Genomic DNA, 17,692 nt, shown 5'->3' on the forward strand with positions numbered 1-17,692 from the left:
GGAGGCTCTACTATAGCAAGCGTGTTGATTTTGTCTTACAGTTTTACCCTTCGTATTAAAATACTAGCAGACGCACAAACCTTTATCCGCGTAGAAAACTGACTCTTCGAATTTTACAGAACAGACTTTCATACAAATTTTCTCTACCTATTCACTGTATGATCGGTGGGACCATACCTACAAGTTTAACTTATCCTACAGTGTGTTTGTGTACTTTTTTCCGGTGTATAGGACATAATTATGGTGTCAGTTATAGAAAACTTATAATTAAGTTTTCTATGTACAATATTTTACAGTACACATAGTAACATTGCTAGGTGCTCAGTGTTACTTAACTTATCTGTGCAATATTTTGTGTATATCAGTGTCTCTTCTACTTCTTCACTACTTTGTTCTCCATTAGTTAAGTCAAACTTTGCAACAAAATAATAGTATAAGTGACTATGGCGGAGATGACTGACACGAAACACGAGTAGTCCAGCCTGTAGAAGTTCATCGCCTTGAACTGCACCGGCCGCGTGCTGATGAGGTGCCGCAGCTCCAGCAGAGAGGACGAGGATGCTTCATCTGCAATATGAATAAGTTAATTTTTAATTCTATATCTATAGATTTGTATTTTTATATGTAACTCAAAAACTACTGAACCGATCTGAAAAAGTATCTTACCAATATATCTATACTAATATTATAAAGAGGAAAACGTTTGTATGTTTGTTTGTTTGTTTGATTGTAATGAATAGGCTCTAAAGCTACTGTACCGATTTTAAAAATTCTTTTACCATTCGAAAGCTACATTACCCACATGTAACATAGGCTAAATTTTATTTTGGAAATAAATAGGGTTCCGTAAGATATTTGGGTTTTTCGGACACAAGGTGTAAAAAATCAACCAGAAAAGTATGGTAGGGGTAGGTAGGAATAGGGTAGGGGTAGGCTAGGAGTAGGCTAGGGGTAGGCTAGGGGTAGGATTGGGATAGTAGTTGAAAGTTTACATCGAGTTTCACGCGGACGAAGTCGCGGGCGTCGGCTAGTGCTTAATATTACCACGAGAATGGGAACTACGCGGGTTAAACCATGAGGTTATACTACGTACTTACGTAAAAACTTACGTAAGGTTATTTCATCACCAAGTATCGAACACCTTATGACGTCATCATTATCATTATCATTATCATCCCATATTCGGCTCACTGGTGAGCTCGAGTCTCTTCTCAGAATGAGAGGTGTTAGGCCAGGATCCACCACGCTGGCCTAATGCGGATTGGCAGACTTCACACACGCAGAGAATTAAGAAAATTCTCTGGTATGTAGGTTTCCTCACTATGTTTTTCCTAAAATGCACACAACTGAAAAGTTGGAGGTGCATGTCCCGGACCGGATTCGAACCCACACCCTACGGGAGGACACACATCGGAGGCAGAGGTCATATCCACAGGGTTATCACGACATATTCCCGTATGATCCTGGATCTGGATGAAAGTTCATTTCTCAGCGCAATTACTGATAATTGACATCTACTTACCTACCTAACTACTTAAGGTGAGTTACGATTGTATGCATGTAAAAGTTTGTCGCATTCTCGGCAATTTTCTAAGTTTTTATTTGCGTAAGAATCTGTTAAAAAGTGGATAGAAGCAGGCGTTAATTTGCGGAAATTCATCATGATTATATAATGATTTATTTATTTTGCTATCCTCCGCGAGAAGTCGACGAATCCAGGCGACAACGTCAGCCAGGTCCGACAAAATACTCTCTACGTACATTTCACCCCGAAACCGGAGCATCCACAGGAGATGTTGAAACGTACGTACAGTGTATTTTGTCGGACTCTCTCACCAGTTTTCTTGTTTATGATCAAGTCATCGATCAAACTGACAATTCTCTCCGTTTCTCTATAGTTCTGCTCGCACCGACTTATGCCGATCAACAGGACGCAGAGAGAGTTTATGATCCGCATTACTGTCGACAGCATGGGCAAGGATCCCGAACCATGGGGTGTTCTCTAATAAATAAAAATAACAATAAAAATATTTGTTAACACAACACACTAACTTACACAACTAAGTTATGTTAGTCAAAGATTTTAGACGTTAAATTGTCATTACTTTAATTGATCATAAATGAAAGAAATCGGCTTAATCTTCAAAAACTTCAAATTTGATGAAGACTTACGCTAGTTCCCATCATCTGCCTGATCATTAAATTCGTCAACATCACCATATCCAATAAAAATATTGAATTAGTTACAAGAATCTGCCAACAAACAAAAAAAAATGACATATTTTCAGCAAAATATTGAACAAAAATATTGTTGATTTATATTCGAACTAAAGACAAAACCACTAGCAATAATTATTATGTAATTATTTTCTACTCACCCGAAATCCGTAAGCATTGTTTATGAAATCGCACTGTTCCAGCAAAAGCAAGTAACATCTTTTGTACCACAGAATAACATCACTGTGATTATAGCAAATAATTTTCAACTTGTCAAGGCGATCTTTTTTCTGTGCAGCGAGAAATCCGCCAAGTTTTAAATTGTTGCTGCTATGAAAGACTTCTATACTATCTCCGACAATTTTCAGTCGAAATAAAACTTGGGAAAAGTGAGTCATAATTTCCAAAGAGCTTACAATCCTTAACGCAAGGTACAAGTAATCGATAGAGTAGATAGTGGTCAAAACCCAACCATAGGCTATACGCCACGCAGTGTAGTCGATCAAAATAGTAGTGGCAGCAAGAAAAATGAAGAAAAAGCATATTTTGTTATTACTCTTTTTGATTTGTGCATAGTTGGGCATGCCGAGTACTCTATCGATGTAATCGTAAAGTGAATAGTACTCCATGTAATCCTTTCTATACAAGTAAATGAAATACATGTCCACGACGAATTGCAAGAAGCTTAAAATGTAGAACATTTGAATGGAGTTGTTGAAGGTGACGATGGTAAGAGTCATGACGTATTGAAATTTAATGTAGATGTTGCAAGCATTGGCAATAAATAAAATGCACAATATGAGAATAATTTTCCAACTATGCCAAGAATATTCTATCTTGCCCTGACTTCGAGTAACGCTGGATAATCCGACTGTTACCAGAACATAGTTCAAAGGTTCTATTGTCGACAGTACATCAGAATGTTGTCCCATGTTGTCAGACTTCTTCGATCATCAACACATCTACTAATGCACTGTGGTCAGAACTAAATTGCTAAAACTTAATTTAAACGATGACATTTTCTAATTACTTAACTTACAATTTAGTGTGACGAAGTATTTTTTTGTTTGTTTAAGCTACTAGTTAATTACAGTTTCGCTGATGGTTTTCAGGAAAGCAATTTTTCAACTTGTAATTTAAATTAAGTTTCCTTTACTTTAATCTGCAAAGTAAATTTTATGGCATGGTTTGTATTCACCTTGACAACTGACAATAACTCTATTCGATCTATATATTTTCATTTCATTTTAATCATTTCATATTCTATGTTTCTGTAAGTATAGAAAGTCTTTAATATAAAAAAATATATTAGAAATAGTTTAGTAGTAATTAAGTGGTTGGATTTAGTCGACAAAGAACCTATTCATAAAATGACTTTGGTTTTCGTCGCGTCGTTCGGTCTAAATCCAAATTTCGTTTCATACTATAAAGGATTATAGAACTGGATATGTTATGAACCATTCAAATAGGCTGAATATCGAAATAATTACCTTATCTTAGTACTAAATCATATAATAATTTATACGCATCAATGGATATTATGATTTTTTTTCAGTTTAAATTGTTTAATATAAAGCAGATATTTTTTTTAGTACAGAAAGTTCATACTTTTTATTTATATAAATGTATATTTGAACATTACAAACAAGTCAGCGAAATAAACTATTCATTACCTAGCTAAGGTCAGGACAACGCGACAGCTGCACACTGTTGCGACAGACGCAGCCCGCCGCGACACACGACAGCTACATTTATCATGTTTTTAGCGTATATTAGCCAGACCTTCGTCATTTTACAAAAGACTAGCAGAACCTCGCATGCCGTTCCCATACTACGTCCCATAATACGAGTATTTTTAAAATCGATCCAAAATATAAAAAATACGAATATTTCCTCTTTATAATATTATAAGTTTGTCAGTCCACGCTCCATGGAAGTACGTTAGGCAGCTATAAGTTTTGGACCACGGTGGGTTTGGGATGTTGCGGATTTGTGACATCCAGACACTCAAAAGTTCTTGTTGAAAGTGTAATTGTTTATATTTATGTTTTTGTACCCAGTTGCAAGAGATTTAGCTTCGTGAGAAGTTTTTAAAACACAGCAAAGATTAAACTTTAAGAATTTGACAAATAATTAATACTAAACTAGTGTCTGCCAGTTACTGAAAAAATTATATTATCTTACATTTATAATATACAAAGAATAATTACAATCTATCTTTTGGTTGAGTATCTGAACTTTGTAACCTGCTTTTTCCCATAGGTACCATGATCTAAGCATACACATTTGCTGTACTTAAAATTCAAAATTCAAAATTAATTTATTTCAAGTAGGCTCAGTTTACAAGCACTTTTGATACGTCTGTTGACTATTTGTAAATATTCTACCACCGGTTCGGAAGGCTGGTTCTGCTGAGAAGAAACCGGCAAGAAACTCAACAGTTTACTTAAGTTAGAAGAATGGGCTAACAATACTACCAATATCAACTGACGCAGGTCTGGACACCGCAGGCTCTCCAGCGTGCTCACACCGCGCGCTGCGTCTGACAGCTGGTGTTACGCGAGAGAAATGTCTCCGGCTACGTTGAAACAATACAATTGTTATTACGTACATGTACCCATTCCATTACCTAACTACCCGAAGGTCCCGTTGTTAACCTGTTTTATTACAGACCATGAGCTCCTTAGTTCGAGTCTTGCTTCGGATTAAAACATATTCGACACTGCGGGGTTTCTTCTAGAAATTCTCCATAACAATTTGCAGGTGGGAAGTTGATGGTGTAGCAGACTTGACGTTTCAAAAGTGCTTGAAATCGAAACTTGAAATATTTTATGTATTTGATTGACAACAAAAAGCATGTTAAGAAGTCAGCCCGGGTCAACATGGCGGCAACATATACTAGACAGTAATAGTTCATTAAACTAAAAACTAGCTAAAAACTATTGCAATAATTTGTAAATAAAAATTGCTACTGTCCTTAATGGAAGTGTAAAAGAGAAATCATTAACAATAGAAGCATTAGGCCGCGCACAGACGGGCCACCGAGCACAGCCACCTGTGGCCAGCTCTACTCGCGGGATGTGGTGCCATCGGTTGTGACCACGTGCTAATGTAATGACTGCGAGGCCCCAAAAAGCCACACAAGACACCAAAAATCATAACTGAAGTTACTCATTGTCATTATGAAGCACGTCTGGATTAATATTGATACATTAATGTGTATCAATTTCCATTCATAATTTATGAGATTTAATAATTTAACAAGAACTAATGAGATACCAAAATAATGGCTTTGCAGATGGGCGATGACAATTGCATTATTTCCTTTCATTTTCCTTTCTATCAGTATGTCCCAGTTTCTATATGGGTTGATATGTCACTGTTCTGCATGGAGCCAGTGTCATACGAATACGTGTGTGTTAGTGGGTCGCCTAGTTCGACATCTTTGCAATCGTCGTAAGCGCCTGCATGTGCAGAGTCAACTGAGGATCGGCTGTGGCTGAGGCGCACTGTCATCGTGGCTGCCAGCGATGGCTGCGATCGGTGGCCCGTTTGTAATAAGCCTATTGGTCATACAAACAGAGCAGCGAAGTGTTTTAGTGCGAGGGCAGGCTCGAACCGATTTATTGAATAGCTTATTGCGCCACTGCGAATTTCTAAACTTTGAACAACAAAAAGAAACAGTTATACGGGGGAATAACAACAATCGTAGAAATATAAACTGGAACGGCAGTTTTATAGTTTGCAGGTGAAATATAAAATGTTTGTTTGTACGCGAAAATAAAAGTTATATTTATATTATTTGCACACTACAACCGCGCGGCTTTAATATAAAACTGTTACTGTTATTTTATATCTAGAATTTCTTTGTTAGACGTTCTCTAATATTATAAAAGTTTCTTTGTTTTTCCTATATTTAATTTCATTTTTAACAGATTTCAAAAAGGAAGGTTCGCCAATTACAAAATAATAGCCCTGCAGTGCCTGTTGAGGTAAGGAAGTATGTAGTAGTTCTATGATCTCCTCCAGAGAACTCTTCCAAACTATAAAAAGCCTGTGCCGGGAATCAAACCCACCTCTCAGCTTTGGGTTCGGTCCAGCTAATGAGCTACACGGTAAAGGAACCGTATTTTTCCATAAACGCCCCCCTCACCTCCCCTACTCCTCGAGATAATCGCCCTAGATACTATGCGCCTCTAGAGAGATGCACCCCATTGCTAGTTGGAAAAGCATTTTAACTATCATGCAATCTAATTTTCAAAACTTTTACGCTTTTTATATTGCCATTGTTATAATTGGTCGCCGAGGGGCTGTGATTGTACTGCCTGGTGTCGCATAACATTTTCCTTTTTATATTACTTCTAGTAGAGGAGCCGAAGGGTGGATGTTGGGATTCATTAGATCACATCAGTTGAACTTAAGGGAGGATACTACTTGCATGATGTTGAGTACCTCCAACAAATATAAGCGCAAAAAACCACTTTCTGCTCAGCCAGCGTTAAATTGGGCTAAATATTAGCTAAAAAGTTTTCAAAAATCGGACGATTTGAACGTAACCTTATAGAGTGGGAGGCTTCCAAAGTTGTAAAATCAAACCGTTCTATTTTTGTTGTCAAGCCACGAACGCGCAAATTTTTTTTTAATTGCAAGAAACAATCCCAGAAACAAGGAAATATATATATTATATTACATTCTACTGATTTTCGCTAGTCAAATAACAAAAATTGTCTTTAAAAGGACAATAGTTTTGTTCTCCACCATTGAACCAAAGATATTTTTCCTTCCTGTCTATGTAAATAGTCCTGTAATGTAAATAGCCCCCGCAATGGTCAAGTTAATTCACATTTAGCACCATGAGCTCTCCATCCAGGCAGCTCTGTAAACGTACGATAAAATCGTAGCCTATTATCTTGAGCTGAAAAAAGTCCGTATCGTTTCTAGTATTTTTTCAGACGGGCGTTTTGTTATGTTTGTGCTGACAGCTTTTAATATAGATGTAAGAAAAATTTGTTACGTAATTAGTCTGTCGGCACACCTCCGAGAAAACTAGAACTAGTTTTGTTTTTTTAATGTTTTCTTCAAATTATTTTTTTAAGTCAAAAAATCTCAATAAGTACTTCCTGAGATGTTTGCCAAAAACTAAACATGTAGTTCTACATGCTGTTTCTAAGTTGAATGTATTTAATATTTTTTCATGACTGCTAAAAATCTTAGTCAAAAGAAAAAAGTACTTGAAGACTGTGCTAACGATACAGCTTAACGGAATGTGATGACACACGAGCGTCGAGCGTGCAACACGCAGCGTTTGAACGCTCGTCTGTGCATCAGCACAGACGACTGTTATCCGCTTGCACTGAATTGAAGGGCGTTTACCTCAACACATTCCGAATTTTGGAAATACCTTTCGTTAGTGCATCATATTATCATCAGACGGATGAACAAAAATAACAACCGATGTTTTTAAAAGACAGCACAAAAATATTCTTTTAGGTTTATCTTTCTAGTCTAGACGAACTAAATACAATGCGACAACCGATATAATATATTGAATCCATGATCTTTTGAAGTTCATTCCAATCCGAGCCTTAGTTTACTTAACAATTAAATTATTCTTTATTAACAAGATCATGTTTATTTATTAGGATTACAATACTTCTGTACTATACATATAATACTTCTGTAGTATTCTTAAGCAACATTGTGAGGGAGTAAACACACATGCCCAGACTGAGCGCAATACGTTTGGGGTACAACTACAAATGTCCGCTATTATCCGCGACCGATATTTAATCGGGTTCGCCCACAAATCTCGTAGGACGGGTGGATGCGGGGACACGGAGGTGCGAATGTATTAAGTTGGTCAGCATTAGGATGTGGCATCTAACTACCACAAGTACAAGGAAACTAAAATGTGATGGAAATGATAATAAAAATCGATTTAATAATTAGTTAGTTCTTACTGAAATTGATCTTTCTGAGGAATTTGAGAATAATAATAATATAATCTATGCTTCTACTCATATACTAATATTTTATAAATTAAAGATTTGATTGTTGTGTGTATGTTTTGAATAGGCTCTGGAACTACTGAACCGATTTAATATGTGATTATACCGAGTGTATATAATTATAATATCTACTACTACATACATAATAGAACTAAAGCTATACAATATCCCCGTATTTCTACGGGAACGGGAAGCACGCGGGTGAAATTTATTATAAAGACGAAAGTTTTTTGAAATTTGGAATCAATTTTAGAGTTACAGTTTTAATCATTTGTTTCTAAATCATAAAAAAATACAAAATATAAGATGATTCAAGAATTTTTAAAATTCAACCCCTAAAATGGTGTAATAGGGAATGAATGTTTACATTGATTTCCACGCTGACAAAGTCGCCGGCGTCTCCTAATAATATATAATCCATAATAACTGTGAATCAAATCCAGAACCAGTAAAATGAAAAATTCAAAGCAAAATACCTTCTCCAAACTAAATTGGAAATGAACGTAATCTCCTTGTGGCGGTCCAATCCTCAGACAAATTAATCTACAACAATGTTTGCATAAAGCGGGATGTTTTATTATTACAATACGATACGACCAGACCGCGTCACTCGAACGTATGACTTTAGGCAAAGTGTTGAGTGTGGTCATACCTTTAACATAAGAGTTATGCTTATAAATCGAATGTCCAAAGTAACTTATTCTTTCGTTGTTTGACATAACAAACTCCATCAGGATACAATGTTTTGGCTGTCTGGCTGGTGGGAGGCTTCAGCCGTGGCTAGTTATCGGCAAAGGCGTACCGCCAAGCGATTTAGCGTTCCTATATGATGCCGTGTAAAAACCGAAGGGGGTGTGGATTTTCAACCATCTCCTAACAAGTTAGCCCGCTTACATCTTAGATTGCATCATCACTTACCATCAGGTGAGGTGAGGTCAAGCGCTAACTTGTAAAGATATTTTATTTTTGGCATCCTATAGAAATTAAATTCAAAGTAGGTATAATAAAAATAAATTAAATAGGCGAATATAAAATTGCCATCCGCTATTTTATCAGAGTATAAAATTTCCCACACCCTTCCGTTAAGTCACGTGGCCACCCTGCATACAACTGAATCGAAATAACGACCACACAAACAGCTTGTAGTTTTATTGTAATAAGTATCTACTCGTGTAACTTTTACAATTTATATTGTTATTAATTTAAAATATTTAATTGATAATAAGAACAATAAAAGTGTTTTTAGTGTTGAATATGTGTGTTATTTTGCATTCGTCAGTTTTTCGTTGAGAATAACAAAATGAAATAAAAACTAAGTAGTACTAATAGTAAACTAAGGTAAGTATAAATTTATTTCATAAAATGCGTTTAAATATATTCAGCAGCAATATGGATCACAAATGGAATCTGCATCGCATTGTTTCATTAGCGACGCAATAGCTCGTTGCTGAGCGCCGAGCGCCGAGCGCTGAGCACTGAGCACTGAGCGCTCAGCGCTGAGCATCACTCAGCTTTTCATTGAGCGCTGCGATCTCGCGTTCGATTGCGTTCGCGCTATGTTTCAATTGAACCCTCGGCTCTAATGCGTTCAAAATTGCGTTCCAACAATCACAAATTGGACGACCTATGACGCACTTGGTAATGATTTGGTATTTTCTGTTAAGACTTGCTTTTATAGTATAGGCTAATCTTATCCATTGTTTTTTCGTAATATTGTCTATAATTTCTTTATTTTTCGATAAAAGAAAAAAAAACATTTTGTAGATTTATGAAGCACATGCCATACATCAATATCAGTATATTTCAAGCACCACACAGGGACAGGCCCCCTCCATAGAGAGGGGTTTGGGTGTGTAACATCTTCTCAATTCCGGGTTCAATATTTATTCTTGGATGAATAGTATGTCAATATTTCAGAACCTCGTGATCCAAAACACAAACTACAAAAATATAAATATTAAGTGCACCCACACGAATAGGTACACAATTAGATAATTTGTGTGTTGATGTCTTAGTAATCAAGATTTTACTATAAAAATCACTTCATACGTTGCAGTCGTGTTTTAATAAACCCTATTATTATAAAACTTAATGGTGATTACTTTAATAATTATTGTTTATTTTGATGAGTCTTACTAGGCGGCGCCAAGTGGAAGCGAGCAGCGTCTAGCTGGTTATTAATTATTTCCCACACACTGCAACTCGGCCTGCAGTAATTGCTTTTGAATTACACCAAATGTGATGCGTTTTATTGGTTTCCGCACCCTCTCGCCACAGTAGATATATTACAAGCAGTAGTTGGACTTCATACTAAAGGTCGAAACGCGAGCTATACCTACGCAGCTCGTACGTGGGGTGATCGTGGGGTGAAGACCGTTGCGACTGTGCCGCGGTGACGAACGCAGTGTATTGGATTTTTTAATTATGACGACTAGGAAAAAAGTTATTATTTTTATAAAGTTTGATTAATATTTTGTATTCTAAAGGCATAATTTAATAAATATATATATAAATAAATGCTTAAATGATAAAATTGTGTAAATAGGTAAATGACGTAAACGTTAATATAATATTATTAAATAATTATTTATTAACTTCTTCATTTAGGTTGTTTTCTTTGATTATTATGTAATACATAGATTTAAATCTTATGACATGTATGTTTTGTATACCTGTATTTTAAGGTAATAAAGAAGTTACGTAAAGAAGTTGTTTGAATTTAACAACATTATTGTGTTGCTCATACTTTAATGTATTTGAATAAAAAAAGTAAAGAGCCAGCTGATATCAATATACCTATCCAGATTTTTTTTATTAAACTACTAGCGAACCCGGTCAATCTCAATTTGTTTTTTGTAGTTCCTTCCCTACATGCCAAGTCAGGGTCAATTTTTTATCGTCTATTCTATAGTGTGGGGGTATCGTTATCGGTATTTTTGTACATTACATAAGGGGTTAAAGTGCTAACATAATCTACGGAACCCTACACTGCGCGTGGCCCGACACGCACTTGACCGATTTTTTATTATTTGGTCTCCTAGTGTGGTGGTAATAGATAGATGGCATCACCAAAATAAATATATGAAGGTCCTTTAAGATCATTGATTAGTATCAGCCTTATTTAAATCTACCAATCAAAAAACAACACGCATTTTATTGATCACTTCCTATTTTACTACAATTTACAAAGTATTTTATTTGTTTATTTAAAAAAAAAGTATATTTACAATCACATAACTAAATGGAAACACAAAGTTGGCAAATGTAATTAAAATGCTGGAGGCAGGCAGCCCTATCACATGTTTACGGAGCGCGCGGCTGTAGGTATTTATTTCAAAAATATGGCCGAGTTATTATACTGCTTGTAATATATCTACTGTGCTCTCGCGGTTATGCATTTTAGCGCTACTGTACTAACATTATGAACTGATAACAATAACATTGTAGAAAATAAATGGGGGTTTTTTATTCTTAAGTTGGTCCTTGACTACAATCTCACCAGATGGTAAGTAATGATGCAATCCAAGATGAAAGCGGGCTAAATTGTTAAGAGAATGACAATCCACACCCCTTTCGGTTTCACCACGACATCGTACCGGAACGCTAAATGTCTTGACGGTACGTCTTCGCCTATAGGGTGGTAACTAGCCACGGCTTAGAGGCCGTGAATCACACGAACATAGTAAAGTAAGGGTTAATAAGTAAGAAAATGTAAATCCATTCTTAATAAACCAAAGCTGTGCTTGCTATTGTAGCAAGTCTGATCCAACTTGAGACTTGAACTTGAGTCTGAGAGCAAACATGCTGATTTGTGCATTGAGTTTGTTAACACTTATAGTAACTACTTGTACATAAGTATTCTCTGGTAACACTATGGGATCGTGGACGTAATCCTAGTTGGTCCATTCAACAGATGCATCATCAACATTCTGATTCTATTGGCTCACTAGGCATCTTCCCTTCTATCAGAAGAGGGAATTGGCGCTCGACCCCGCTACGCTGCTCTGGTGTGATGGGTCGTAACGATCACTCATCATCATCATCATCATCATATCAGCCGCTGTGTGACTCTGAGCCTTCTTCTGAGGCTCATAGTTAGCGACCTAGTCTCGGAATGATCACTATCAAATGTTAGTCAAATAAATCAAACAATCAGATCACTATCGACGGCTTAACTCTCCGAGTCACAGAAGTGCAATACATATTACACTACTCTAGACTGATGTTGAGAATTTCTCGGAAATAAGATGACCTCTATATTTCATAGCCTGGCCTCGAGTCGGGCCGAACGTCTCATGATTCGGAACCGCATAGACTTACTACTGAACTACCAGAGCACAAATGAGTAGACAATAGAGATTCACCCCGATGAACTCCCAGACCTTGCTCTACTCAAACAGATTTAAAACATCGCTTTTAATATCCGGAGAAAATCGACACAAAAGATGCGATGCGAATCCATTCGCTCCTTTTCAAATGGAAGCCATTTTTCACAGCGGGCAGGCGTCAGTTGATCTGACAATTGGCATTAAAAGCCTTGATTGTTGCCACCAGATTTCACTTCCGCTAGCTATTTTGTAGCAGCTATACACTGTACTGCCTTTTGTTTGGACTTTCCTTGGATATTTGTATAGAACTCTCGAGTGAACCAATTGTTGTTTTGCGAGGTTTCAAATAAACTATTTTGCTAAGTGATTCTGTTTTGATTCGGAACGTTTGTATTCGACATTTTTGCAATGCGTTTTGTAAATTTGTTTTTGTTTCTCCGGCCGGTTACAGAATTTTACAATTTTACAACGTGATTTAAATATTTTTTTGCAAGAATCTTAATGACTCTTATGTAGTACTATAGATTATAACAAAGCCACAACCGAAAGACAGCAACATACGTTTTTACACAATATGTACAATGTACTCGTACGTCGTAAAAATTAGAAGAGTTTTACTCACGTCATAAGAAAATACTGCTGGAATGGTTGCATTTTTCAATAGAAAATGTTGCTTTTTTTCTAAAATACTGTATATTAATCTTCATAGACCAGAATATACTTTATTTCTTATACAAAAAGTTGGCAACCCTAGAGCGAGAGAACGATGCATGACGTCATCTTTTTTCGAGTTTACAGCTCCATCGAATTATAAGACGTTATCACGTCAAAAAAATATAAATAACACAACATACCGTTCTGATTTATGCACTTTTAAATTATGGTCAAGTGTTATTTTTAGTTGATAATATTACCAACTTTAGAATAAATTTATATATTTTTTAATATTATTCATTTTGCAAAACGGCTAAAGGCTGAGAAGCGGAAATTCAGGCTTGGGAATAAAATTCACATTGAGGAAATCCTGTCAACTTTAAGTGTTTATCACGGATACAAAAATGTGGCTCAAAATATACGCGGTAGCGATATTGGTGCGAAGGTTTGTGTGGCAGATGTTTCATTTCATTTCATTGGAAGTTATTCCGTGTAGCAACTCTAAGCGTTGCTATGATATACTCGTAGATGGTGGTTATACCATGGCCATCAGCTTGTTTGATTACTTACTTGACGTTCAGAAAATAAAGAATTCCAAGCATTGCAATACTTGTGGTATTGCAATGCTTTTATAATTAATTTATTACAGGAATTACCTATACTAAAAAGCATATCCAAACAAACAATGAAATAGAACTATCTTTTCGTTTTCGAACGAACTTTAGGCGGTGTTAAGAGATATTCGTATCACCAGTTTATTCAGTATCATTTAAGTATGCGCCAAACCTCAGTTTGTACTAACATTGCCACGAGCTGAACTGTGTAGCTATTCTAACTCCGCTGGGATATTTCATACATTGCTCAGCCATGCGGCTTGTGTTCAGAGCAAGTTTACCTAAAAGTAGTACTTCTCAGTAAAAGCGTTAGATTTGTATGGACGTCACATTGAATTTAAGCAAGGTAAAAAGTATGATTTTTTATCTAATTACGTTTAAAAGTTTATAAAATGATTTTGAAATTTTATAATCTTATTCATTTTATAAATATTCGGACAGTCTTTGTTTTTTTTTTGTGTTAATTAGTTAATAATGACTTTATTTACCTAAATGGCTCATAAAAATCAATATATTTAAACCTTGACATAATCCCCATTCCTGTTCCAATACAGATTTGTAATTAAGATAGGCAGTGCATTTTAGAATGTATGAAATTCACGCCACTTTCAATAAGCATGGCTCGCTCCCGCTCGTGGCTCGCGCCGACGCGATGACACGGGAGTATAAAGGCAGATTCGTCCACACGAGCGCCTCGCTCACAATCCATTACACCCGCGCTACCCTGCAGCACCAACTCTACTACGTAATATAACGAACTGGGAGTTTTTGACCACAACACGCCTTCAAATTGCTTCCATTGTAAACAATTCAAAAAATAAATGATAACTAAATCGGGGGATACAGTTTGGTGTTGCAGTTTCATCTGCATCATAATTTTACCCTTAATAGCTATATAGCTATTAAAACTATACATTTAGTATATTATAGTCTAACGATATTTTTTAACGCTAAGCGTCAGACTACGATGAATTTCACGTGGTAGAGGAGTGAATGTTGCATTTATTTTGAAAATTGTATTTGATACCTAAAACTTTTAAATGGAGAAGTTGCGAAGTTCGTTTAAGCTTCAATCGTCAGCTCTAATTAAAATATAAAAAATATTTTATTTTTTTAAATAAAACATAATTGCATCAAACATAATTAGAAGCGGATACTGTATACTAGCAATTTTAATACTTTCTTGAAAACTTTTAATTTACAACTATAGACAGAGCTTTTAATAGACAGACTTGAAGCCCTTAATTTCGTCTCGTGCGGTTAAAATTACGCTGGTTGAGTTGTGTATAGTAAACTGTATGATTTGATAAAGGACTGACAATGAATAAGTTGAAACTGCATCAATCATCGGTCGTCTGCACTCTCGCTCGCCGGTACTACGGTAATCGACTTGACATCACTTGCATCAGTCCGGTGACGCTACTGTGATCACATTAAGAAGCCTACAACATAAACACAATGAAACAAAACATGGTTCATTGAACGACGAGCCCTTTTCTTTTCTTTGTAAACAAGAATATATAACGCAGTGAGTGCAATTTGGTTCCGAAAAAAGTCCACTTGATTTGCAGGCAATACAAAATAATTGTTATTAGTAATAACATAAACCGATATGCGAGATCCTTTCAAACAATCCTAATCTAATATTTACTAGCAACCCAGAACTATGCACTAATCCATAGTTTGGAGCTTCACCAAATTAATGATAACTCCTCGAGCAAGTCGTACGCTCTCGTAAGTCTAAGACCAAAGTTGCACATTCCCGAACTTGGAAAGTCTGGAGCTTCTACGGCTCTTACAGCTCGCGTGTTGGCACAAACAGACATATTGAACGCGATTGTTTGTCAACTAACTGCGGAAAACGATAATTCTTCCATTCAAGTAGGTACCTAATTTATTTGGTTGCAACTCTTGTTTATTCATATTGGGATTTTTAGACCAAGGCGCGTACACTACTGACTTATAGCTTGGCAAGTTTGTTGATGACACTCCCATGATATGCGGGTGACGGGGGGAAAGACTGCGTGCGGGGAAGTAAGGTGCATCAATCGTAGGTTTTCATTCATCGCTACACGTCCCCCGGCCCGCGCAGACCATCGGGAGTGTTAAAACTTGCCAAGCTACAATAAGAAAGTCTTACAACAATATTTTTATCTTTCTTAGGATATTTTTAAATGGATTAAGCAAATAGTCATTTAGCGATTGATAGTTGTAGATTCAGAACTTCTCAACTAAGTGGTGCTATAGAATTTTGTTAAACACTTTTTCCTTTTCTTCAAAATTCAAAATTCATTTATTTCTAATAGCCTCAGTTTACAAGCACTTTTTATACGTCGGTTGACTATTTGTAAAGATTCTACCACCGGTTCGGAAGGCAGGTTCTGCTGCGAAGAAACCGGCAAGAAACTCAACAGTTGCTCTTTTAAAACAAATCATACAGTATTATAATTTACAATTGATGACAACATTACAATTTCTTATAGTTTTATTTCCTGTGTGAAGGTGGAAGCTGATCCAATCATCCAAGCATCCAAGTCATCAATCATTATAGATTGGTGCCGTAGATTTGTGGAGCTATAGAAGAGTTTTGAAGATGTGTGAATTAATTTATTGGCCTTCTTCTCATTGTTCTCAGAGTGTTAAAGCTCTGTTACGGTGTTGTAGACATCTTCCACCATGCGCCAATGTTGCTTCCCATACAAAAGGCTATAGGTAAGTATTTACACCAAGTTAACTTCAAACTAATGATAAGTTGTGAGAGTTCATAAGGCTCCACACGTTTCGTGCCGAACTTGCACGTTATGCAACTTCTGAAGCGCACTTTGGATGGATATGGAATAGCATGGAATTACACAAATTGAGTACCTACTTGTACAAATTGTTTGCCGCTTCTGTCCTTGTATTTTAATTACCACATGGTATCTTTGTTTTAATTTATCTTACAGGGCAATATTGAAGCGTCAGTAGCTCTGCAGTAAAAGGGCCAAGAGGTCATAAGTTCGTTCTTGTTCGCTGGTCTTTTGCGTACACAGTCTTTTACGATTAGTTGGCCATATACAATAGATATGGCAAATATTCTTAAAAAAAATATAATTTAAGAACTTCATTTCCGTTTTTGGGCATTGGAAATGGACCATATTCCACTTCATATACGCCTGCCATCGCTGTTTTTTAACACATCGCTTTTTTAACTCTCGTGCGAATGAGGCCTTATTGTATGTAAATAAGTATGAGCCGTCCTAAGCCAACATCTGCTGGTAAGTCGACGACGCCGAGACACCTCACTCCGATGCACGGCTCACTCAGCTAAGCCGATTTGGATTTTGTCACTCTCAAAATTAAGGTCAGAGTTCATTCATTTTATCTTCCGTAGACTAGGTACATAGACTTGTCAATTATTGTTATCACTAATAATAGAGGCTTATTCCATTCTAATATCTAAAGCTAACACCACTGGTATTTGTTTGAAGTCATATTTATTTTCAATTCCGAGTTTTTATTTCGGACTACAGTACCTAATAAATAGACGATAAACTAATTAATAAACATTAAATCTCTTCAAAACATCGTATTCCTAATTAAAATGAACGATGCAAATATTCGTCTATGTGAAACGACGTTCTATGGTTCTCTGTCTACACCCTGTGACTGGAGTGGTATCAGCGACATGATTTACTTAATTCTTATTTTAAATTGGAGCAAACAAAATATTGAACTCTGCAGAGTGTAAAAAACTTGGAATATAAAATTCAGTGTAAGAATAAACAAAGCACCTTCACACCGCAAGGCATTATTGAAGGTAAATATTTGTAGGGCAAAAGTCCTAAACCAACAACGGCTTGGAAGGCGGCGGCCGAAGAAAATTCACACC

General features: G+C 36.3%; 1 protein-coding gene across 1 annotated transcript; it reads right to left on the reverse strand.

The window, feature by feature from the left end:
• Positions 1-403: 403 nt before the first annotated feature.
• Positions 404-2,987, reverse strand: LOC112050483 (uncharacterized). The gene is made up of 3 exons (XM_024088751.2): positions 2,379-2,987; positions 1,837-2,002; positions 404-567 (listed from the first exon to the last, which is right to left on the reverse strand). Exons 1-3 carry the CDS (start codon positions 2,955-2,957, stop codon positions 404-406), a joined length of 909 nt encoding a protein of 302 aa, XP_023944519.2. The 5' UTR covers positions 2,958-2,987.
• Positions 2,988-17,692: the final 14,705 nt, after the last annotated feature.

The sequence above is a fragment of the Bicyclus anynana genome, chromosome 20 (assembly GCF_947172395.1).
Source record: "Bicyclus anynana chromosome 20, ilBicAnyn1.1, whole genome shotgun sequence".
Taxonomy (NCBI): domain Eukaryota; kingdom Metazoa; phylum Arthropoda; class Insecta; order Lepidoptera; family Nymphalidae; genus Bicyclus; species Bicyclus anynana.

What these genes read in the sequence shown, in the direction of transcription:
- LOC112050483 (XM_024088751.2), bottom strand. Translation starts at nt 2,957, where the DNA reads ATGACTCTTACCATCGTCACCTTCAACAACTCCATTCAAATGTTCTAC. An exon ending in ACAATGCTTACGGATTTCGG is followed by an intron (nt 2,003 to 2,378) that starts GTGAGTAGAAAA and finishes TTTATTTATTAG; the next exon opens with AGAACACCCCATGGTTCGGG. An exon ending in GATCATAAACAAGAAAACTG is followed by an intron (nt 568 to 1,836) that starts GTGAGAGAGTCC and finishes TTCATATTGCAG; the next exon opens with ATGAAGCATCCTCGTCCTCT.